The 24715-nt window shown below is 46.3% G+C and overlaps 1 protein-coding gene across 1 annotated transcript in view; it reads left to right on the plus strand.

The window, feature by feature from the left end:
* Positions 1-24715, plus strand: part of TRPM8 (transient receptor potential cation channel subfamily M member 8) — a gene marked incomplete at its 5' end in the record, with an annotated part of 74828 nt that overhangs the window by 14444 nt on the left and 35669 nt on the right. Inside the window, 11 exons of the mRNA XM_081260638.1 lie at positions 2067-2241; positions 3202-3269; positions 5247-5444; positions 9848-9950; positions 11376-11494; positions 15261-15551; positions 17072-17167; positions 18763-18892; positions 20224-20369; positions 22922-23034; positions 23350-23566. Coding sequence (XP_081116764.1) covers positions 2067-2241; positions 3202-3269; positions 5247-5444; positions 9848-9950; positions 11376-11494; positions 15261-15551; positions 17072-17167; positions 18763-18892; positions 20224-20369; positions 22922-23034; positions 23350-23566 — 1656 coding nt within the window. The remainder of the gene's footprint in view (positions 1-2066; positions 2242-3201; positions 3270-5246; positions 5445-9847; positions 9951-11375; positions 11495-15260; positions 15552-17071; positions 17168-18762; positions 18893-20223; positions 20370-22921; positions 23035-23349; positions 23567-24715) is intronic.

Consider the following 24715-nt stretch of genomic DNA (forward strand, 5'->3'; position numbering starts at 1 on the left):
CTCACAAACAGGATCTCTTTCAGTACTCGCCCCCTCATCCACAGCATCTGCTTTTCCTGAGGCAGTGCTGCACTTTAAAAATCATTGTGGCACTGTGTGTGTGTGCGCATTAAAAAAGATGCACAGGCATCTCCTGATTATTCTTGTTCTGCAAATTTTTCTTTCCTATTCATTACCATGCTTTTTTCCATATAAGTTTGGGAAGAACTTTGTCAGATACAGTCATAGGACAAAACAAGAATAATAATGCACTCGCTGAGTGTGATCATGTTAAACCTTAAATTGATACTGGAAAAGTTGAAATTATTATAATACCCCTTCTTATTCCAGTAATATATGTCTTTAAGCTTTTGCAAGTCTGAGTCTTGGAAAATACTTCTGCAGATTTCTTTGTCAGGTTCTATGTTATTTCTAGGGATTTTATATTTTTATGGTTATTTAGTGTAATTTTTGAAGTAATTTTTTGCAGGTACATATGAAAGTATTGATTTGCTTATTGTAGTTTTGAATCAAGAGACTTACTGGACTCTTCCTACTTCTAATAATTTTTCAGCAGATTCTCTGACTGTTCTATGTTTACAACCACATTATTGTAAGTAAGTTAAAAATTAAAACAACTCTTTCATTTAATCTTGCCCTATGTCTTTTGCTTATCATCTTGCATTGGCTAGAATTTTCAGAATAGTGGTAGTTATGAAATCAGGGACCACAAGAGGCATCCAGCATGCTGGTCTCATAACGAGGGGCAAGGGTTCTAGTATTTTACTGATCGACATGATTTGGCTAAGGTTCAATATGCACCTACTTAACACAGTCATAAGAATCATCTTTTATTTCTAGTTTATAATTTCTTAAATCAAGAATGAGAGCTGAGTTTGGAAGATCTTTTGTGTTTATGGGTTATGAACTCATAATTGAAGAGGCTGACTGCCTTTAATTAGCCAGTGATTTTTTTGGTGGGGGAGGTTGTTTGTATCCTTATACATCAGATAAATGTATGTATAAGGTCTTTGGCTTTTTCTTCTGATTCTTTTCCAGTCATGGTTTTGGAATCAGGGTGTATTCTGGAAGAGCGTAAAGGAAATGGGAATTATTTGTTCCATGAAAGTTTGTGGGACTTCTGTTCAAACTCATGGATGTGCCCGTTTTGAAAATATCATCTCACCTGTCACAGTCAGGAGTTTCCTGCTTGGAGTTTCTAACTGGACAAGGGCCACTTAGAGAAGAGATTATGCCATTGGAATTTTACTTTCTTTCTGTTTTAGCTAGGATAGAAATATAAAAAACTGACCCACTAATTTTGTTCTGATTTCATACACATCATTAGTAGAATCAATAGCTTTGCTTTCCACATTGGGTTTCCAACTCACAGTCCATTCTTGGAGTCAAGGTCGTAACACCTTTTACTACAGCCCTGACAACTTGGGTGGACTAGAGAGTCAGGAATGCTCTTGGCAAGGATTCTTCTCCTGTTTTTTCCTCTGGTACTATTGGGAAAAAGTATCTATTTAGTTACTTTTTAAGGGTCTTGTTACTGAGCGCTTCTCAAGTGCAAAGACTTTTATCCATTTCCCAATCCCTTGACCCTGGCCAAGGTGCCAGTATATGGTAGATTCCAGACAAACAGGTATGTGCGCTTAACAGTGTCTGCCTCTGCTTGTGTATCCAGACACGTAGACATGTGTGCACGTGTGCATGTGCACACGCTTACACAGTCACACACACATGGGTATGTAATTTTTTGAATGCTATGCACTCTAGTGAATTTATACAAAGGAGCCCAGGGCAACGGACCAAGAACTGGATTGGGAATCTGATCTTTATAGTGCCACTGGTCATATATGTGACAGTGGGTAAGTTGGCCCAGCCATTTCGAGCCTTTATTTTCCTCTGTTTATAAGGAAGCCTGCACCACCAGATACTCATGACTCTTCTGAACCTAGGGATCTGGGAGGAGGCATCAGTGTAGTTGAGCCAAAGGATTAGCTTTACTGTGACCATAAGATGTCGTCATGCATCTCGGTCAATGAATAAAATCTCAGAGACAAGTCCCCTGCACTTTCCAGGGGTGTTTTTCAGCTCAGTACATCATGGATGACTTCACGAGGGACCCTCTGTATATCCTGGACAACAATCACACCCACCTGCTGCTTGTGGACAATGGATGTCACGGACACCCCACAGTTGAAGCCAAGCTCCGGAATCAGCTGGAGAAGTACATCTCTGAGCGCACGAGTCCAGGTCAGTGCTCAGGAAGTGTGAGTCTCGATGTCCATGGTAATAGGGCGGCACCAACAATCGTGTCTGCCAGCTGTGGAGTGAACCTGAAGACCCCTCCTGGGTGCCTAGGAGGAGCCACGAGGTCTCACAAGGGGAGGCTCTGCCTGGGTCCTTGTGAATTATGCCCTTTGACATGCTGAAGGCATATCTAGTGCTGTCTCCTCCACTCTCCTTTGTCAATATAGAATGTCTGCCATCTTTTCTTCCACTGGACAGCACTTAAGAACAAATAAAACCCATGATGGCAAATATAGTTTTAAAAGCAATGCCTTTAGTTAGGATAGAAATGATAAAAATCTGACCCACTTATTTAACAGTTGGATGGTTTGAATCTTAGCTCTTTCTGTGAACGCAACCACTTAAACATCAGTCTTGAGGGGACAATGCAGGGAAAGCCTTTATCTGATGTCATAAGTGACATCCACTTTCTCTTCTTGTAGACAAGGTGTTGAGATGTGTCCTGCCATGGAACCAGATTACCTGGTGACTTAGTGACAGACCCTACCACAAGGACATCTTGGAGATGTTCCCACTTGTTTTCCTTTCACAATGGGATATATTTACATGTACATTAAACTCTATTGAGAGAACACCCCACTGGGCAAATGAGAATCATTATTGTAAGATAAACTTGAACCTACTCTAATTATATCAGCCAAAGCAAACAAGCACAGACTTTAGCATTTTAAATATCAGTAACAGATTGCAAAATGGCTCCAAGTCATACTATTCCTAGTTTGGTGCACCTAAATTCACCATTGTGGTCAACAAGTCGTGTCAAGGTCAAGTCCATGGGCTGAGCATCTACTGCCCACATCCTTCCCTGGGCTCACAGGGAAGAAGCTCTGGGTGCACCTGCTCCTCAGGTAAGGGAGCATTTCTACTGAGTCCAAAGTAAAGTTTACTTTTTATGTTTTGCAGATTCCAACTATGGTGGCAAGATCCCCATTGTGTGTTTTGCCCAAGGAGGTGGAAGAGAGACTTTGAAAGTGAGTCCTCGTTTAGTTTTCAAGAAGATTGGTTATCAAGCTTACTAAATATTTGTATTTTGAGGGCTTTTGGGTTTATCCAGTCTCTCCTGACTAGTTTCTTCTGTGACTACAAGAGGGAAGTGTCTTGTACCATATGCTGTCTCCTTAACAGACACAGGTTGTTCCTCAGCAGAGGAGACTTGGGAGGAAGATTGGAAGTGACATGAGTAGGCTGTGTGTTTAGCATCAGCCTTGACAGTCAGCCTGCCAAAGAGGACAGGTGCCACTCACTCAGAAAACTGAAGGATGGCAACTCGTGTGTGTTTTGGAAAACCGACTTGCGTGGAGAGGAGCTATCACACCCCCACGGCCACCAAGTCAGATATCCCCAGACCACCTGTAGCCCTTCCCATGAAGGGACAGGGCACCTATAACACTGAGCTCCTGAGCAAATCTCAGCTTCTCAGCCCCCACGTAGGCTCTGCATATGGCTGAGCTCCTCTTGCCTGCAGCTGGGCTTCAGTTGGTCTTTATAAGAGAGCATCAGGCTGACTGTATTTGAGTCAGTGTTTGAAGAGATCATTTTTCTAGAAATAGGACATTGTGTGAAAGTCCTGTTTAACTCCTCTGATTAAGTAATTTCCATGTTGATTTGCATATAGCCCTTCTCCATCCAATTTGTACCCTGATCTTGGGTTAGATTGAAAATAACTCTAGTCGTTCACCTGCTCCCCTCCTTTGGCCAGAGAACATCCCGTTGCAGGAACTTGCTGGCAGAGTTATCTGGAATCCTAGTCCAGCTCCTCTCTCTATGCTTTTCTAGAACAGTGGTCTTTTCACTCCTTCGTTCAACAGGTATTTAACAAGTACCCACTGTGAGATCTGCTCTTGAGACCATTGTTGAACAAAGGTCCTTCAGGGAAAGACTTCTCAGGAAATAATTAAAACAGACTTTTTTCCCAGTGTGAACTGGTCACCAGTGAATACTAAAGAGCAGGAATACTAAAAAGAGGAAGAGGTGGAGAGAGAGTTACTGAAAGGTGGCTGCATGTATTATGCTTCGCTCACATTTTAGATTTGGAATGAAGATTTCTTGGCTTTGGATGGAGGGGAAGATCAGAGAGCCCCTGCAGGTCTAGGGTGGCATTTCCATAGCATCAGGCACAGAGGTCTGCTTAGCTAGCTCACAACCCACAGAAGGGGCACAGGAGACCCGGGGAGGGGAGAGAGCAACAGCCGGCTGTCTCCAGCTCTGCAGGGAGCACATGCCCCGCACCCTCCTCCAGTGCAGGCACAGGGCTCCCAGCCTGCTTGCTCAGCCGATAGCTGGGCTCCACACCTGCCTCTAGGGGACACATCTTCCCTATGAGAATCATTTAGTCTTGGAGGAAAGGGTCTCATAGTATCTCTGTGCCCAGGTGCAGATAGATCACTTTATTCTGCTGTCACATGATTAGAATTCTCATTCCCCTATGCTGACCTCTGCAATTACTGTAAAGAAAATAAAAGTAGGGTACGTGGTTATTTTTTTTTAATAATAAGGGCAAACTAAATTATTCAAGAAGGGAAATATATAATGAACAGAACACAAAATCTGGGCTACTGCTTTTAAGGTATTTTCAGACCTTCAAAATATGAGTTTTAGTAACTTCTATCAGATAAGATACCAACAGTAATGATAAACAGAATCTTAGTCATTGTCACTTAAAGCTATATCAATGTTTGGTTTGTATGTAAGGATATTTTGAAGCACCTGTGGTGTCACAGGAGTCTTTGTTTTGGAAGTTGATGTTGACACAGGATGCCGTAGGGCTCCTTACTGTTCTTAAAGCAGGTACAGGTATTTCATTTGCTTCTGATTTGAAATAGAAGTCTCCAAGGAATAAGTGCAAGGACGATGGGTTTTGTTCACTGACCTGCCTTAGAACCTCAGTTCCGAGCTGGGCTCTGGATGACCCAGGTCTCTGATGTCTGCTCAACTCTCTGCTCTCCCAGGCCATCAACACCTCCATCAAGAGTAAGATCCCTTGTGTGGTGGTGGAGGGCTCGGGGCAGATCGCCGACGTGATTGCGAGCCTGGTGGAGGAGGAGGATGCCCTGACATCTTCCATGGTGAAGGAGAAGCTGGTGCGCTTTTTACCCCGCACCGTGTCCCGGCTGCCCGAGGAGGAGACTGAGAGCTGGATCAAATGGGTGAGCTCAGGGGGAGAGGTGGAGAGCTGAGGGAGAAGAGGCTGAGCTTATGGGAAGGGGGACCTCACACGTCCCACTCCACTGGTTGCTGCAGGTGCTTGGTCTGTCCTCTGAGACTTTGAGGCTCTGCTTTGGCCCACACCAAGTGTTCTGCTGGAAATTGAAATGTGGATGAGCTAAGTGACTCTGCAAGCATCCACTCCTTCTAAAGAGTTTAAATGCAGGGCAGTTCGCAAAGCTTGTAATCTGTCTCTTAGGCCATGATGCCACAAATGTGCTTCTGTGTTTTGTATGTAGTGGTGACGGCGAGGGAGGAAATCCCTGGTAATGACATTTTCGAAGTGCAGACTCTAATTGAGCCTACATCTACTGAAGAAACTCCCTCCTGACTAGTTGCCATTCTGCACTAACTGCCTGAGTTTCAGCTCAGAATCTCTCACCTTTCTTTCTGGATTATATGAGAAAGCTGAACTTAATGGAAAACTTACCAGGCTATTAATGGCTAGGCTTATAAAACTGTTTGAACATGTTAGTGCTATACTTTCTCATTTTTCTTTGATTCATGATTGTTGTTGATTTGGAACGACTTGCTTTCCTACTGCTCAGCTCATTAGAAGGTCCACATAAATGTCAACAGGTGCCTTCACATCAACCCATTAAAAAATGGCCTTAGGTATTTGGATATTTTTAGGACCATGAGCTGCCACTTGGGAATTTTCCCATAAAGAAAATAACAGACTCAGACACAGAATTATTTTCATAATAGAGCCCATTTCATCATGAGACTTGAAGGTTAGATTTAGTATGCATCATAATAATGATGATTCTTTCACTAGATTGGTATTTTAACAGTATTTAATTCCAAATATCAAATGCAGCAAATCAGCATCCTGGAATAGGAGAGACACTTTCCTCTTGCTTATGGTGGCCTTTGTCATTCTTATGACAATTCAGGGCAAACCAAATCCTAGTAAACAATGATAAGAGTCAACCCAGCCTTCTTGGCACCAGGAAATGGGACCCTTGTGTTCTTCTTTACTTTCACACAACAGGGATCCTAGCTGGTCACCCTGGTGCAGGGGATATTGAAATGAGCAGGATACAAGTCCTGTCTGGATTAGACCTCACTGTCTAAAACTCAGAATGTAGAAAACACAGATGGACCTTCCTCCCGTGGCTGGAAAGTGGCATAGATGCTGAGTCGGCCCTCTCTAATGTTTGTTTATATGATATTTCTACTTGAGATATCATATTTTCCAGACTTTACTAAAGAAGCTAAAATGGGTAGTTTTATATGGAAGTTTTCACTTAGATTCTTTTGTGTCTGATCCAAGTCCAGTTGAGAGATATAAACAAGAATCAGATTGAGATGAAAACTGCAGCTTTATGGGTGGTGAAGACAAAGTTGAAAGATGAGGTGTACAGTTGCCTCCACCACAGGCCTCCTTATGCCTAGGCCCAGGTAGGAGAGGTGGGCCCACCCAGCACGGCAGCACCAGGGACCTTCTGGCCTCCCCACCAGGCAAGGCAGGTGGTAGATGCAGACCAGAGCCCTAGCACTCTGCAAGGAGCAGATCCCAACAAGATAAGCAGCCAAGGGCTGGTTAGGCAAGGCCAGTGTCACTCCCCACCCTGAGTAGGTGAAGGGTGAGAGTGCCAGGGGACCAGTTCCGATGGTGCTCCCTGTGTGGCAGTCTGCAAAGAGGAAGGGAAGGGTCACCCTCCTCTTGTTGACTGATTCCCTACATTCTCATAACTGAATAGGTTGAGTCAGTTATAAACATATAAATAGACCGATCCCAATGGTCTTGTATCAAAGCAAGATGTTGCATATTGATCTCCAGTTTCAATGTTCTCTGTTGGGTGGGAGAAATTCAGTGGTCAGTGCAAGGATATTCATGGGGAAGGAATAGGAAACTCTTAGTTTATCTATCAAAGGTGGCTCAGCTCCATTCTAGTAGTGACTTTCCTCTTATTCCTTGTACAAGTTGACATGTGGGATCTGCACCATGTCATGTTGAAGAACAGAGGCCATCTAATGGGTTCTCCAACACTTTTGAGGGATTCTTATTTCTACTTCAAGAAAACACAGACAATTCATCTTAAACTAAAAGTTAGGCACATTTTACCCCTGTGTTTTTATTATCCTTTCTGGGATTTATATCTAATTCACATTCATATCTAATGAAATACATTTATAATCATGTCAATCAGAAGACATACACCAAAAATGAAAATCATTGCATTTTAATTATACACTCCTAAAGGGTTTCATGGAAACAGATTTCCTAAAAGACCAGGCTCAAAAGTGGGATTATTAGTGAATGAATGTCTACATTTAGTGAAGCATAGAAGCAATCTTCCTGGGTAAGATCAATCTTCCTCACTGATCATGTGGATGTCCAACCTCAAATCCTGAACTCATGGTTTATTGACCTTTCCAAAAAAATCCCTTATACTTCTTCTACTGGGACCACACTTTCTTTTCCTAATACTTCTCCTACTAATTCTCCCATATCTGCTCCTGAAGTTCTCAAGAACTTAATCTTCTGTAGTATCCTAATCCATCAGCCAATCTAGATATTGTTCATTCATTCATTTTAAACTATCTAATTGGTATTTATTGAGCATATACTGTGTGCTATATTTTGGCATAGGCACTACAGAAAAAAATGTGTATACAACAGTCTGTATTCATAGAGGAAGAAGAAGTTGAAAAAATTTTATGTTGAATAATTACAATAAATGCAGCATATAATTTCAAATTTAAATAAGTGTTCTGAAGAAAAATAACATAATAAAAAGGACATGTGCCAAGGGAGGTGGTCCTGCTGTGGGGCTTTGTGAAAGGCTTGCAGAAGAAGTGATATGGGAGCCAGTGTGTGAAGGATGAGAGTGGGTGAGAAGATGGTTGAGATTGTGTTGGTGGGAATGGCAAGGCAAAGGTCCTGGGGGAGAGGCTGGTCTGACATACCCAAGGAGCTTAAAGATGGTAGTGTGAATGGAAGCCGAAGAGTTCAGAGGGACCCAAGTAGCCAGCTCTCTGTATATTGTTTTGAGGTTTTAGTCTTTATTCAGGTATAAAAAGATGCCATTGAAAGCCTGAAATCAGGGAGACAATGTGATCAGAACTGTGTTCATGAAAGTTCAAATTGTCTGTAGTGGGGGCACAGGATTGGAGGAGGCAAAAGTGTATGGGGAGGGAGATACTAGTTAGGAGGTTCCTGAAGTTCTCTCTGGCTCTCACCAATTTGCTCTGTATCCATATTCATTTTCTTTTCTTCCTTTTAATTTCAAAGGAAAAGATATCTCACCCCTTGGTTATTCCCACTCTGAATTGTGCTCTATAATCTTGGAACCTGGATCCCTCTTTTTGCCTGTCATATCTAGCTGGGGCCCTTTCTTTCAGCATGAACAAAGGCTGCAAAAATGGTGAAGATGGCTTTCTCCTCCATGCTCTCATCTTGCCCCCCTCAAACTCTTTATGTTTTGTGTTTTCCTGCCATTTTCATTTATTTTCTCATCACATCTGGATATTGTATCTTCTGAACCAAGACCTCCATCATCACCTTTCCCAGGAAATAGAGGCCTTAAAAGCTCACCTCCTATTTTCTAAATTCAAGAATCCTTCTTATTTCACATCATGCCATCTTCCAACTTTTTTCTCCCACCCAGCTGAAAATCTGCATTTCCAGGTTCTCATTTCCAAGTTCTGCCAGAAGAATCCACCATAACTTCAAACTCAGTCCAACTGAAGTCAGATTTTCTTTCTTCTCCAGCAGGAAGCAAGGAGCCCTTTCTCACTGAGCTCCTACAAGGCTCACCAGTACTCCCAAACTTTGAAATAGGAGGCTCTTTCATTATAAAACATGATTAAAAATTTAAAAATATAGGAAGATCACAAAGGAGAATAAAGAAAGTTATTCATTTCTTTACTTAATCACCAAGTCCCCTTGGTTCTTTTTTGCATTTAAACCTTTTCTGATGCTTACATCTTTATGACCACACTCAGATGGTTTTTATGGTTTTCTTTTGCTCTTTCCTCATTTAGTTACTTATTCAACAATTGAGATCTTTAATGTGCTAGGGTTGGTCACACATACATTCATATTTCTCTCTCTCATTCTTTCTCTTCCCTAGTAAGCTTTTTTTTTATAGACGTTTCTATGTGTATTCTTATATAACCAGTACTTTATTGTCTTTGAGGTCAAGGACTCATTATTACAATTTAGAAGTCAGAAGCTAAGGGTTCAGATGTTGGAGATAAGAGAAAGAGATACAGAACCCGCTTTAAGTGGACATTTAAAAAATATGGAATAAAAAGATCTCTCACCAAAAGAGAGTTTATGTTTTTCATGTCTGAAATCAGCTGATTGACAACTTTGTTCTTTAAATGTTGCCAGCTCAAAGAAATTCTTGAAAGTTCTCACCTGTTAACAGTTATTAAAATGGAAGAAGCTGGGGATGAGATTGTGAGCAATGCTATTTCCTATGCTCTGTATAAAGGTAAGTGAAAACAGCTCCGTGGGCAGTTTTAGCTTTGTGTTGTTTTCTGTGACTTTTGGTGGCATGTACTTCTTTTTAAAAGAAACTTTATTATTATTATAAACTTATTACACACTTTATTATTTAAAAGAAATTTTATTGAGAATCTCTACTCCAAAATCCCAAATGAAAAAAATCTAAAAAAGCTAAAAAATCTGAAACTTTTTAGTGTTGATATGATACCACAAGTGGAAAATTCCATAATACCATGAAGCTATTTTACATACATATACAAAGCTATTACGAATGCTTCAAATTAAGGCTATGTGTATAACATGCATATAAAACTTAAGTAAATTTTATGTTTACTCTTGGACCCTGGAAAATCTCTTTATATATATGCAAATATTCCAAAATCTGAAAAAAATGAAATACAGACCATTTTTGGTTCTGAGGAGTTCAGATAAGGGATACTCAACCTGTAATATCTTGCACTTGATTTTTATTATCATAGTTGGAAAGATAGAATATTATTGCTGTGGGGAGGGGGATATGTATTTAATGGAATAAGAATTTTTGCATCATGAAAATTCTGACAAAATATGATCACTATACTTTTCAAAAAGTTATTTCTAGCAGTGGTTTGAAATATTGTTTTTGAGTTTCAGACTCCTCTGAGAATGTGATGAAAACTGTGGACATTTGTTCTAGAGTAATACATAGTTGCGCACAGACTTGAAACACATAAATAACTTTTCATTCAATTCCAGGGGTTTATAAATCTCCTGAAGCTTATGAATGAACCTCAGTTTAAACAATTCTCCTGTGTGGCCTTTGCTGTCTTAGAATTCCATCAGAGTGGATGCTACCTCAAGTAAATAGGCCCCAGGCCATCTGGAATGGAGCTGCATGGTTAATAAGAGGAATGCATACACAGTAGGGTCAGGCACGTGGGACGTGCAAATCAGACCTAAACTACATTTAGAATCATTCTAGTACTTTCCAGAAATTTGGTTATCATAGTATTTACTAAATTGAAATTATGTCTGTATAGATGCCTAGATGTAGAAAATATTAGATGTGGCAAAGGCATAAAGAGCACTGTTGTGATATGGTTCATTACTTGGTAGAGTCAGATTTAATACATATCAGACGTGACCCTTGAGGCAGAGCTCAGGCTGCATCTGAGTCTATGTGGAAATGTCAGTGTGCTATGGCAACATGAGAGAATATGTGGGGAGAGGCTGTGGTCTGAGTTGGTCTTTGTTGCATACTTCAGGGCAGAGGCTGTGGGTGTGAGTGAGTGACAATGGAGGGAGGCTCTGATTCCAAGAGCAGACTGAGAATCGCCTTTGACAAATGGCTCTGGTGGTTGGCCATGTGGAGTCTCTGACCCTCTTATGTGTGGGCCTTTGTTCTGCCTGTTCTTTTCCTGCCTTCTTACAGCCTTCAGCACCAATGAGCAAGAAAAGGACAACTGGAATGGGCAGCTGAAGCTTCTGCTGGAGTGGAACCAGCTGGAGCTGGCCAGTGATGAGATCTTTACCAATGACCGCCGGTGGGAGGTAAATGAGGGGCCACCTGGGGTCTCCAGGGTCAGGGAGGACAGTGGTCTCAGCAGTGAGTTCCTGTAAGGGTTGTTATTTTTCTCTTCTGTGGTGTGGGATGATAACATGACTTATAGGTTTGTTGTGAAGAGACAGTAAAGCAGAAGGCTGTGTCATCAGAATATCCACCCACCTATGCCACCTGAGGTTTCTAGCCCTTTAGCCTCCATGGGAGAGGGGGCCTTCTGTCTGGCGTGGGACTGCAGATCTGCTCTTGGAAGTGGATAGGCAATACAGGTGCAGGATTTTGTACTTTCCAGAAATACTATGATAACCATGGGCAATGCTATGATGGATGGGCAATGCAGGTGCAGGAAGTATGGAAAATACAGGTGCAGGATTTTGGAAAGTAGCTTGACTCAAAATCAAGACAGAAGCACTGTGTTTGCTCACCCCACCCCACTTAGTCAAATTCTGATAAGAGATTTATCAGCAATGAGATGCAGAAGAGTTGATTGAGAACACCCCATGAATGCCTTACAGCTTCTCAGAATCCCCAGAGCCAAGTGAGCATCTTGGATATAGAATTTGCACATGCAATAAAAACCATCTTGTCCAGCAGACTGCCTTTCTTGCTTTTAAATCTGACCAGATTTTTAGGCCCCTATTTTCTAGTGGGGACTGGTTATACACAGCGAAAGTTCAATCAGCCTTAGGAGTTCAGCTTGACAGGAATAATTACTAACTGTAGGCTTGCAAGACTGCTTCTTTGAAGTTTAAGTTCTTCTGAATTAATTGAAGTCATTAGTGATTTATTTAATTTTCTACAAGTAGGCATTGATTTGAAGGTATATATATACCTCATATCTTTCCTCTTTAGCATCCAGGTTCAGAAAACACTCTCGGACCTTTGTTTAATCAAAGACTAGGACTGGATTTGTATTCCATGTGATCAGTTTTAATGATGGCAGTACAAACAGAGTAATGGCTCATGAATTTTTAAAGTTATTCACTCCTTTGGCAAACATCATCTTGTATTTGTTCTGTACCGTGTAGCAAGCCCTGTTCCACATTGCAGGCTTTAGTTAAGAACTAGAAATAGATTTATTAATTGAGTCCTAAATGAATCCCTGTGTGTGAAATGTTGTATTTTGGTAAGTTTAGATGGTACAAATAAACATAAACTCAGTCACATATTGAATTGTACACTCAATTTGATCAGCTCAGATAAAGACTGTTAAACATGAAGGGCACAGTGGTTGAGAATGTTCTCTGGAGCCAGCTCATCTGCATGACATGGGCAAGGACTGTGTCTCAGTTTCTTCGTACAATGGTGTGTTGAGCCACTTTGCACTGACTTGCAAGAGCTGGCTGCTAAATATTTAGGGATTTTGTGAGTTAGTTGTTATATATAGTTATTATTAAAAATCAAGTTATGTGAACTTAGATTTTAATAAATTTAGTGAAAAGCAAAGGTAAGAATCAATCAAAACTCAACACTAATTCTTTTGCTGCATTTACCACTATTGTGCTCTGGAGGTTATTTCTGTGTGTTGCTTCTGCCTCCTGGAAATACTACATGTGGTCTACTTACTGATTCTGCAGTCACTGACTTGACACTGGTAGCTGAAACTTTGCCACGGTGGGAGTATTTACACCATGGGAATTGGCAAACACTACAAAATAGGGCCTACAGTTCTTTCCAAAAGCTGGTGTTAAACCTTTACCGGCACACCTTTGCTTGTCTGAAGATGGAGATAACAGCACTACCTAGCTCACTGTGTTGTCATTACAATCAAACCAGACGATGCTTCTAAAGGACTTAGAACACTGGCACTTATTAAGCACTGTATAAATATTTGTTTAAACATAAAATCTTTGGAGTAATGCTGGTATTTGTCTAAGCGTCCACGGTGCACAAAGCAGTCTCCTTGTGTTAGTTGATTTGCTGCTCACATTGATCCACGGCAAGATGATCTCCTTTTGTTGGTTGACAAACCAGAGCTCTGTGGGCATTGCACAAGGGGAAGTTCTGATGACTTATTCAAGGCCTGCTCTGAACTTGAACCTCTGAAAGGAGCTTGACCCGTACAGGGAAAGGTAACCAAAAACCTGGCCTAACTGCCAGTGTTCTGGTGACTTAGGGTAGGGAACATGAGCAGGTACTTGTTTGGTGGCATAGGGTTCGATGGACCCCATTTTGCCAACTGTCTCACTTCACCTTCACAACCACTCATTTCAAAGAAGAACAAACTGAGGTTCAGAGATGAAATCTTAGCCTTGGTCACACAGCTGGAAAATGGTAAAATTGGGTTGGAACAAAGACATGTCTGACTGCAAAGCCTTTCCCTTTCCCATGTGCCAGCCGTGCTCGTGGTATGTCCCAAGGCTGGTGGCAGCATAACTGGCATGACCCGGGAACTTGTTAGCAGGACTCCACTTCAGACTTGCTGAGTCATCCCCAGGTGACTCCCCACGTTCTGTATTTCAGCAAGGCCCCTGGGTTTGAGAGCCACTGCTCACATCTCCAGTCTGTGACTCGTGGAAAGGGAAACGTGTTTAGAGTGAAATATGAGACGCTGGGCACAGGGGACACTTGCCTTGAGGCAGAGGAAGCACGCTGTCTTGTCCCAGGGGGAGCTGCTTCCGGGCTCAGCCCAGTCGGATGCACAGGGCAGGGACTCTCAGGACCCTTGACGGTTCCCTCTCTAGGCAGCATGTGATCCTCTGAGACCAGCACTGGACAGAAACAAGAGCCATTAACGCTGCCATCGGCAGGAGATATTCACCCGGATCAGGGCTCAGGCGAGAAACATAAGCAGATGAAGTGGGTGGGTGGGCAGCAGTGGGGAGCTGTGGGGACCGAGGGGACAGAGAGCACTGTCCCCAGACTGTGGCACAGCAGAAGCACTCAGTTAGGGTGTGGGTGCCTGGGAGCAGCAGCTGCCACCGGACTCTAGCTGATGGGTCCCATGTTGTCAGGGCGTCTGGTTTCCACTCCTAAATCTTGATGCTGGAAGTATAGATTTTGATGAATCTTTGAATTTTTAAATGTTGACAATGGAACCAAACTGCCATAAATCCTCTGGAGGACACGGAATGTGTCTGGGAGCTGGCTTAGTCTGCAGCCTACTGGCTTGTGGCTGAAGTCGACACTGATGACTTTTCTTAAGATTCTCAGTAAGTTTCTATGGTATTAGTTTTATCAGGAGTTCAGAAAGTGGAGATAAAGGTAACTAAAAATCAGGTCTAACTGCCATGTGTTCCAGTGACTTGGGGTATGGAACACCAGCAGATGCGGGCTTGGTGGCGTGTGGTTCCATGGACCCCATTTTTCCAAGTGTGTTTGAGAATCGGGTTGCCAGATGAAGGTTCGTGGGCACGTAGGAAGCACAGTAGGTCCCAGGCTGCACTGGTTGGCTGATAATCTGTGTCTGCTGTAGACTCCAGAGAGAGGGTTCCGGCTACACTGCTGCCACCCACCCCTACCTGGGTGCTTCTGCTGTGCCAGATGGTGGGGTCCATTCCCACACGTGTGAACCTCTCTCTGCTCCACACAAGCTCAAGCCCAGGTGGCATCCAATGCCCACAGAGGGCCAATGTCACAGACTCCACCCACCATGCTGCGTCCCCCAGGAGTCTAAACTATAATTCAGTGATGTGTTGAAAGAGAGTTGAGTTCTTCTAACTTGGCAGCTGGAAATACGATGTGGCTGAGGGAGGTCGTTGCCTCGTGTCCTCTTTGGGACGGAAACTGTGAGTGCGCTTTCTGCTTCCTCCTTAGTCGGCGGACCTTCAGGAGGTCATGTTCACGGCTCTCATAAAGGACCGGCCCAAATTTGTCCGCCTCTTTCTGGAGAACGGCTTGAACCTGCAGAAGTTCCTCACCAATGACGTCCTCACCGAGCTCTTCTCCAGCCACTTCAGCACCCTCGTGTATCGGAACCTGCAGATTGCCAAGAACTCCTACAATGACGCCCTCCTCACGTTCGTCTGGAAGCTGGTTGCAAACTTCCGAAGAGGCTTCTGGAAGGAAGACAGAAATAGCCGGGACGATTTGGATGTGGAACTCCATGTATGTACTGTCTGCTTAAATTCTCCCATCTTTTGAGTTTTCTTTGAAAAACAAACAAAAAACACCTCTATCTCTTTCCTACTCCCTCCTCATTGCCATAAGGTGGTCAACAGATTGACATAAGATTTTTTCTACTGCCTTTATTTTAGATGCTATCTGATGAGTTTTCTGATGTTTTGCTCCACGCTCTGCTTTAAACTGGTCGCAGCTTTTCCTAATCATAAAGCTTGGTGCAGCATTCAAGGCAGTTAGTGGGGAGCAGGGGCGAACGAATGGCTGCTGGCTCACTTCTTGGCTACCGGGCATGAGCTGGTTAAAGTACTTCCCTGCTGCCCACATAAAGGACTGAAGAACTGCTGGGCATAGAAGGGACAGTGACTATTTTCCAAAGGATAATCCAGGTGTCCACTTGAAAGGGTGTGTGGATGTGCTCCTGGGCTGGCTTGGGTCCTCCATGTGAAGTGAAGGCAGACTGGGTTCCACTGACCAGCACCAGCGACTGTGGCTAAACGCTTGCGCTGATCAGAGCCCAGTGACTGGTCGGTCATGCCTGGGGCAGTGTTCTGCCTGAACTTCTAGAGCTGTCCAGGGGAGCGGATCTCCAGTTCCCACCATGGCAGCATGCTTGATTCCACACTTTTTGTTGATGTCTCTCTTTTCATGTCTCATTTCCTCACTTTCCTACTGGTTTCTTTGGGATCATTTCCCAAACAACCTACTTACCTCAAATTCTTATCTCGGGATTGCTTCTGGGGAAACCCAAACAAGGTCATTATCTTTTGGAATTCTGGGATTTTTAAGTGTGTGTGAGTTAAAAATCTGAAGAAGCTAGGTGTTCTCAGGAAGTCGAAGTGTCCAGAGAGCTTCTTTTGGACACTGTTTATGTGAAATTTTTTTTTTGCAGCACAACCCCTAACTACACATTATGCATGTAAGACTTTGGCGAAACATGAAAAGAAGTCGAAAGGGAATATATACATGTTTTCTATCAGGACAGGTCTTGAATATATCCTGTTTTCTATCAGGACAGGTCTTGAATCTTGAAGACCAGCTGGGATTTTAATTGATGTATTAGGAGTTGAATCTTTGAATAAGAATCCAAAGAAAGAAGCACATTTTATGTTCTGATAGTTGAACTTTAACCACAGGAAAGATAGAATTTAATCTGAACAATTTTCCCCTAGATGAGAAACAGAGTTATATGATGAGAAGTAATTGCTTTCTCTCTGGCTTGTCAGAGGTCTTTTAGTTTTTAAATTGCTCTTAGCACTTTTTTTCACTCTTGATACCTTTTCTTCTAGTTGCACGTTATATTTTATGATAGATGAAAGATTTCACATCAAATTACACCCCCTGGAGGGTGGCAGAGATGGAAATCGCGTCACTCTGCTGTTCCAATGGCCCAGCCACAGAGCCTCCAGCACAGGGCGCTCCCCTGGGCTTCCTGACCCCCTTTTCCTGGGCACCTGAAGTGATTTGCATCTGCACAGCTGACCCTGTGCTCTGCCCCCCCCCCCCAGGATGTGTCTTTCATTACCCGGCACCCCCTGCAAGCTCTCTTCATCTGGGCCATTCTGCAGAACAAGAAGGAGCTCTCCAAAGTCATTTGGGAACAGGTAAATGTCCAGCTTGAGTTCACACCAAAGGCATGCTTGGATGTAACAATTCTGACCTCAAATCTCACGTGTACTCTAAAACATCACCAAAAAAATAATGGCCACAGTTCTGCGACTAGTGAGGCCAAATTAGCAGATTCCGGTGAGAGACGATGGGGATTAGGAAAATAAAAACTCACTTTATGGACTCAGATTTTGAAGATAATGGCTGGGATCAGGTGGAGCTCTACTCTCTGATGGAGAAGCAGGTCTAAGAATTACACCAGCCATCTTTATTTATATGTGCCTCATTATCAGATTAAAGACTGTACAAGCATTATTCTTTGTATTCATGAAAGGTACAGAGTTAGCAACATTATGAAGCTTATTCTGCTGTTATATTCTACAGTTGCGATGTGCAATGTTAGGAGCTTTGTGCAGCTCTCAAGAAAGTCCATTGTTCAGGGGCTGGGGTTGTGGCTCAGCGGTAGAGGGCTCGCCTAGCACGTGTGAGGCCCTGGGTTCGATCCTCAGCACCACTTAAAATAAAATAAAGATATTGTGTCCATTTACAACTAAAAAATAAATATTTTTTAAAAAGAAAGTCCATTTTTAAAGTTACCGTTAGGCAGGCAGGTTCAGGAACTTGGTGACACATTGTGGCTGTCTAGCAAGAGAGTTCCTCTATTCCCAGGAGCTGTGTGCCTGAGAGCAAGGTTGAGGCTGATAAGACTCTAGCACAGAGCCTTCTTATGGAGGGTGTTACCATAGCAACTAGACATGCTGCCCCTTTGCACAGAAACTTTCCCAGGCACCAAGCATGCGACAGTCATTAAGTCGTCAGAGACCCCAGTCTCAGACACTGCTCTCCCATTCTCTGTCACTGCTCCCACACTGCAGATGCCAGGTGGTCATGGCTGTGCTGCATGTTGATGGAGGTGTGTTCAGGAGGGTGGTCCTGGAGAGTGGGTTTGCCTTGGGGGGCACCTAGTGGGCACCTGATTCTCAGTATGTGTGGGTGTGTGAATATTTCCTCAGTTGGTAAGGAATTGAAATTTAGTTTAAAAAGTTAATTTTTGGTTTTATTGCCTTTTGAACAGGAAATAGGGCTTGTAAAAAGTCTGCTTTGGAAAAATTATTGAAAACTTTATGTGTGATTTAGCACGTAACACTAGCTTCTCCACTTTGAGAGCATCAGGTTGGGTGTGGACTGCTGAATTCACACATATGGCCTCTGGTTACATAGTTCAGGTCCTTTATGTCCTTACCCACTTGTCCCCATCTGGGAGCTCTTTGTGCAGCCCGACAAAGCTGTAATAGAGGACTGGCTGCCGTCCCCTGGCAATTTCTCGGGGCATTTATCTTGATGTTTTTCTTTTCCTGCGCTGCTTCTTCATCTGAGTAGCTTCAGGCTCGAGGTCGCCCTGTTTAGGACTGAACATATTCAGGTCCAAGACTCTTGTGCTCATTACGAATTCTACTTTGAAATGTTACACATAGTTGGGACTTTGCCCCTTCCTGCTCATGCTCTGAGTTCATCCTTGTTCACCATTAGTGTCCACTCAACTGCTTCAAGGGATTCTGAGTTAACCTAAGTTTCTCCACCCCTTGAAAAGACCAGGGGCTGTACTCTGGCAGCCCTGGGAGCCAGCAAGCTTCTGAAGACTCTGGCCAAAGTGAAGAATGACATCAATGCCGCTGGAGAATCAGAGGAGTTGGCAAATGAGTACGAGACCCGCGCAGTGGGTAAGTCACAGCAGAGGGACTCCAGGGGAGGTGCAGGTGGACCAAGGCTCAGACTGGAGTGTCTGGGCTCCCCCTGCTGGCCTCACGGAAGGCTGCAGACCCATGCAGACCCCCACGCTGTGTACAGGCTTCCTGCTCCAGGCACTTGGGACTTTTCCCAGAGTGAATGTGAAAATCTTGAGTACTGTCATTGCAGAGCTACCTGGCTCAGGCCTAAGTAGCTCAACACCTCAGGAGGTTTCAGGGTGTTTTTTGGACATAGTTAAGCACTGTGAACAAGTGAGTCTGCATTTCGTGTATACATAAATGCTCTCAGAAGACTTCAGGTCCCTGGGTCTGATGCAGAGTTGGTTTTAATGGCAGAGGCAGCAGTTGGGTTTCTAGGCCTCAGTGTCCCACAGGGGGACTCCAGTGATGGCTGGCAAGTAGGTCCCTGAAGGTAGGAGCCTTGGAGCTCCAGGAGGGCTGGGGGAGATCAGCCACGGCCTGGGATAGCAGGCATTCCTGAGCCGTCCTCTCCTGGATGCCTCGGGACCGGTCATCTGGCTGCTCTTTGCTATCCAATCCTTAATTAAAGCTGGTCAGTGCCCTTTTTGCAGAGGACAGGACCATGTGCGAATGGGAGAGTTGGGAGCAACTGTCATCCAACAGCAGAGAGCTCTGGGTCTGCTCAGTGTCTCCCTTGTTCCTCTGCAGCTTTAAGTTTGCAGGGTGACATCTGCATGACACCTTTGTCTACTGTCTAATCTAACGTAACAATGTGTTCAGCTTCTTGGTGTTGGAAAAGAGGTGTGCAGCCATTTCTTTCAATATATTAATTTCCAGGTGACCTCAGGTGGCCATGGTTTCTATTTTTACTTTAAAACATTTCCTCTGAGGTTCTGTACAGCCGTCTCTGTCACTGAGCACACCTGAATGCTCCAAGTCAGTGTTTCTTCCACCTTCTATGGTTTATATGCTGTGACTTATCTGTGAAGAAATCTTACCAAGAAAGCACAGAAGCCCAGGGGATGGAGAGTCTGTGCTAGCTAAGGGGAGGCAGAGGGTCTCCTGTCCTTCTGCCTGGACTGAGACCAAAGCCCACCAACGAGGGAGACTCCTGTGTCTGATCCCCTGAGCTCTGACTGACACCCACTATCACACTGGCCCTGCAGGGTGTGGTGCGTCTTAAAAAGCTCTGTGCTGGGTAGTGACTGTGTTGTGATGGCTTTTCTGTGCCTTTTATGAGATTCTCGTGCCCACGCTGTCCTTGGATTGGGGGTCGGCTGGGGGCCAGCTGCTCCCCGAGGTGCCAGCCCTGATTCTGGCTTCCGTCTCTGGTGATGGTGCAGAGCTCTTCACGGAGTGCTACAGCAGTGACGAGGACTTGGCAGAGCAGCTGCTGGTCTACTCCTGCGAAGCTTGGGGTGGAAGCAACTGTTTGGAGCTGGCGGTGGAGGCCACAGACCAGCATTTCATCGCCCAACCTGGGGTGCAGGTAAACACCAGCCACAGAACTAGGTGCCCAGAAATAGGCCTTGACATCAGATGCTATTAGCAGCTTTAAAAATATTGAAAATTAACCTTCTGCAACATAAAAGCCATAGCAGAGATGTTGGGGGATGATGTGGGAGGTGGCTGCCTTGGGTGGGGGCTGCCTTGGGTGGGGGCCGAGATCCTCGCTTCAAGAGGGGTACAGGAGTGTATGAATCAGCTTTCTGTTGCTGTCACAAAATATCTGAGATAATCATCTTATAAAGAGAGAATGCTTCCTTGCTCACGGATTTGGAGGTTCCTGTCTGTGGTTGGTTGTCCCTGCGGGTTTTAGGCCCGTGTTGAGGCAGCACACCTTGGCAGGAGACATGTGGCAGAGGAAGCTGCTCAGCTCATGGCAGCCAGGAAGCAAAGTTAGAAGAGGGGCTGGGGTCCCACTGTCCCCTTCACAGGGACACCCCTGGAGACCCACATCCTCTCACTAGGCCTGGCCTCCTGGACATTCCACCACCTCCACTAGCACCAAGCTGGGACCAAGTCGTTAACACACGGGGTGTGTGGGGGACATTCAGTGGGTGGGGCCTTAGGTTCTGATGGGCAAGTGGGAGACCGTGGTGGCTGTGGGGAGGACTGTGTGCGGGTTCAGCCAGAGACGTGAAAGGGCCGGTCTCCACACTAGCTGTTACTCTCACAGTGACGGGCAGTAGGGATCGAGTAGAGAGACTATGAATGGGCAGAGTCAATCCTGCCGGCTTCTGCTCTGAACTGAGCAGCCGCCCACACCTGGTGCCCAGGCTTCCCGGGAGGGGTGTGGGCGTGAGATGGGGCGGGAGGGGCGGAGGAGCGAGTGACTGCCAGGCACACCTGTTACATGCTTGGTATCACAGCCCTCGTGGAGCTGGTGTCCGCCTTGCTGATGGGCTCAGGGCTCAGGGTTCTGGAATGCCCCTGCTTGCCCAGCTAGGGAGCAGCAGGCTGTGTTTGATCCTACCACGACGCACACGTTTCGCGTGCAGCCTACGGTCTCACCAAGTGTTTATGAGCGAGTCCACCTGCTCCTGTGAGGGAGCTGGATCCGACACTAGCCCTGGGCTGGGACGAGGACTCAGGGTCTCATTGGTCTGTTTTGGCCTCTGCTGCAGTGGGCGGGGTTGGAGTGAGGCTGGCCTGGGCTTGGGGTGCACCTGGCAGGCTGGGCTGGCTGCCCGGGCAGTCCCTCTGCTCACGACCTCTCAGGCCCCAGCTCGTCTCTCTGGGGTCTTGGATCTGGGGTCTCGGGGGTGACTGGCTGGTGCTCCTGTCCCAGGGTTTGGTCAGATCCAGGTCTCTAATGTTCACTGGAGATCCACCACTGGGCCCACGGGGTCCCTGGTGGCTCCACCGGGGAAGGGACCTTGCTTCCTGCAGTCAGGTTGCTGTGTGGGGTCAGACCATTGCTGGTGACCGTGACAGCCAACCAGCGCTGCCACTGGGGCCTAATGGGGCCACAGGGTGGTGGCTGGGTATGCTCGGCACCAGCAGGAGCTGGGGAGTGAGGAGGTCTGACCTCTCCTTGCCTTATTGCCCATCCAGTGGGCCCCCAAGCAAGGATTGGCAGGCAGTGCGTTCCACGGGGAGTCCCTGGAGGCAGACAGCCGCGAAGTGCTGAGGAGGAAACTCACTCAGGCCACTGGGGCTCCACCCGCTGGGACCACTGGAGACCCTGTAGAGTGGGCCTCGGTGTGGCTCCTCCGGGGATCCTCACCCACTACCTGCACTTGCTGCTCACTGGGGGCTGCTCCTGGGGTCCAGCCTGCCCCTTCTGAACAGAGGGTCACAGAAGCCCTCTTCCTCCTCTGAGTTTAGTGGTCCTCATGCTCCTCCTCCTCCTTGAGGAGCTGTGGGCACTGCTGGCCAGTCCCTGCCCTCCTGGTGGGCACCGAGGAGGCCCCAGCTCTCCCTTTGCTCCGCATCCCCCACAAGCTCCTTCCACTGCCGGGCTCTTTTCTGAGAGCTGTGGGTCCCTTGGCTGTGGTCAGGTTCACCCTCTCTCCTGCCCCAGCTCTTTCTGATTCCCACCTTGGAGGAACAGCCCTGCCCACCTCCAGGGGCCGGTACAGTCTGGGCAAAGCTTTGGGAGCATTTTAGCTTGAATGGTCACTGACCTTGGTCTCTTCCTCCCTGATTCCCTTTCAGTTTCCCAGCAAGACTGACACCTGCCTGTGTCTGGAAAGGGATCCCTGGGGGCCTACAGACAGGGTTGGCCATGCCCGCGAATTTGTGATCATTAGAGAAGAGAGTCAGAAGGATACTGGTGTGGACTCACGTAGTGAGAATCAGCTGGTTGAGGATCCATCGGTGTATTGAACTCGCACTCCCGTGGCTGTTTGAAAGCTCACATACCCCAACTTAGAAGAAAACCTAAAATCAAACAGGATTTTAAGTTGTTCTCTCATAGCCCTCACGAGTCCAGGCAGCTTATAAGAATACTAACTTAGATCTGTTTTGGGGAGGCGTGGGGGCTGGGGGAGAGGTCACCTGCGTGAATCAAATCTGTGTTGTCTTGGGTCCTTGTAGAATTTTCTTTCCAAGCAATGGTATGGAGAGATCTCCCGGGACACCAAGAATTGGAAGATCATTCTGTGTCTGTTTCTCATTCCCTTGGTGGGCTGTGGCTTCGTGTCGTTCAGGTAGGAGCTGGGGCACCCCCGTGTGTGTGTGTGTGTGTGTGTGTGTGTGTGTGTGTGTGCACGTGTGCAAGTGTGAAGTGTGTATGTGCGTCCACACCTGCACGCTCTTGGATAAGGGATGGTTCACTGCAGGGAGGCTTTTCCTGGGTCTGGTTTCAGACGGCGGGTGGTGGGGTCAGTTATCTAGGCGGAGTTGTCTGGCGGGCTCAGTCCTGGAGCCCTGTGTGGTCCCTTCCTGGATGTGTGTGTGTCGTCAGGGCTGGACCTGACCGCTCCACCGCGTGCCTGGACCATGACGTCTGGCCTCTCCTTCAGGAAGAAGCCCGTGGACAAGCACAAGCGGCTCCTGTGGCACTACGTGGCCTTCTTCACCTCCCCGTTCGTGGTCTTCTCCTGGAACGTGGTCTTCTACATCGCCTTCCTCCTGCTCTTTGCCTACGTGCTGCTCATGGACTTCCATGCGGTGCCGCACACCCCCGAGCTGGTCCTGTACGCACTGGTCTTCGTCCTGTTCTGTGATGAAGTGAGGCAGGTAGGAGGGCTCGAGGGCGCGGGCCATGTCCTCCTAGTGCCCAGCAGAGGGGAGCCGCTGGGGAGCTGGGGCTCCAAGTCAGGACGTCAGTGTTCCTGCTGGCTGGTTGCCCGTGAATCTGGGGTGCATTCGCAAACTGCTGGCGACCTGGGGAGATCTGCCAGCCCCGTGTTCTGCCCTCTGCCTGCGGCTAATCGATGACGATGGGTCAGTCAGGGGTGGGTGGTGTTCAAGGGACAGAGACCTTGGTCTGCAGCCCCTGCCATTATCAGGAGTCATCCGTGTTCCTACCGTGACTGTCGCCCTGAGAGGGTCAGTGTAGCAGGTGGCAGGGTATCTGGGGGGACTTTCCAGCAGCTAAGGGCATCGTGATGCCCTGTGTCGGAGCAAAAGCGGGGTTCCCTGTGGGATTCAGGGAGTCGGTGTGAAATGATGATTGGGTTTTTCTTGGTTTCTGGGCATCTGCGGTTTTGGGCTTCCCCTCTCCACTGTTGAATCCAAAACTTGAGCCCTGGCCTCACCTGTCGCAGGTGCTTAGTTATAATTCTCAAAGAAATCATTTGATGGTGAAGAGTGGGGCTGTCCCTGAACCTGTAGGCAAAGCCGTCTGAGAAACCCTTCAGATCGGGGCTCACAGCTTGTTAGGAACTGCTGTTGCTGCCACTGCTGTGGTCCCTTCTGAGCCCAAGCCTCAAAAGGTGTGGGCTCCGCAGTGTGTGCCGGGCCCTCAGAACGTACGGGGTGCTTGCAGTTTGGGGAGTAGTAGGCCCAGTGATAGAAGATGCTGTCCTGTCCGTCACAGGGCCCTGATGACCCTGAGAACCCCTCGTTGGTCTGACAGCCTTTCCCTGTGTGGGTGTATGGTTTCCAGGACCCTGGGGGGGAAGAGTCTGAGGGCATCTGTTCTCAGCAGGGAGCATCTTGATCCATTATGTCTGCCAGGTGGGAGGAGTGGGAGGTCCTGGGCCAGTGCCCTGCTCCTGTCTTCCTGTGCCCTGAGGTGGGAGGTTTGGGTGGAGGTGAAGAGGAAGGGCTGAGTGACCATCAGTGCTGGACGTGGCCGATTGCCGGGCTGTCTGACTCCTGCAGCTCTCCCAGGTCCTGCAGGGGTGCAGAGCGTTTTCCCGATTTCACGACAGCCCCATGGGA

The sequence above is a fragment of the Spermophilus citellus genome (genome assembly GCF_964194105.1).
Source record: "Spermophilus citellus genome assembly, chromosome: 11".
In the NCBI taxonomy this organism is placed as follows: domain Eukaryota; kingdom Metazoa; phylum Chordata; class Mammalia; order Rodentia; family Sciuridae; genus Spermophilus; species Spermophilus citellus.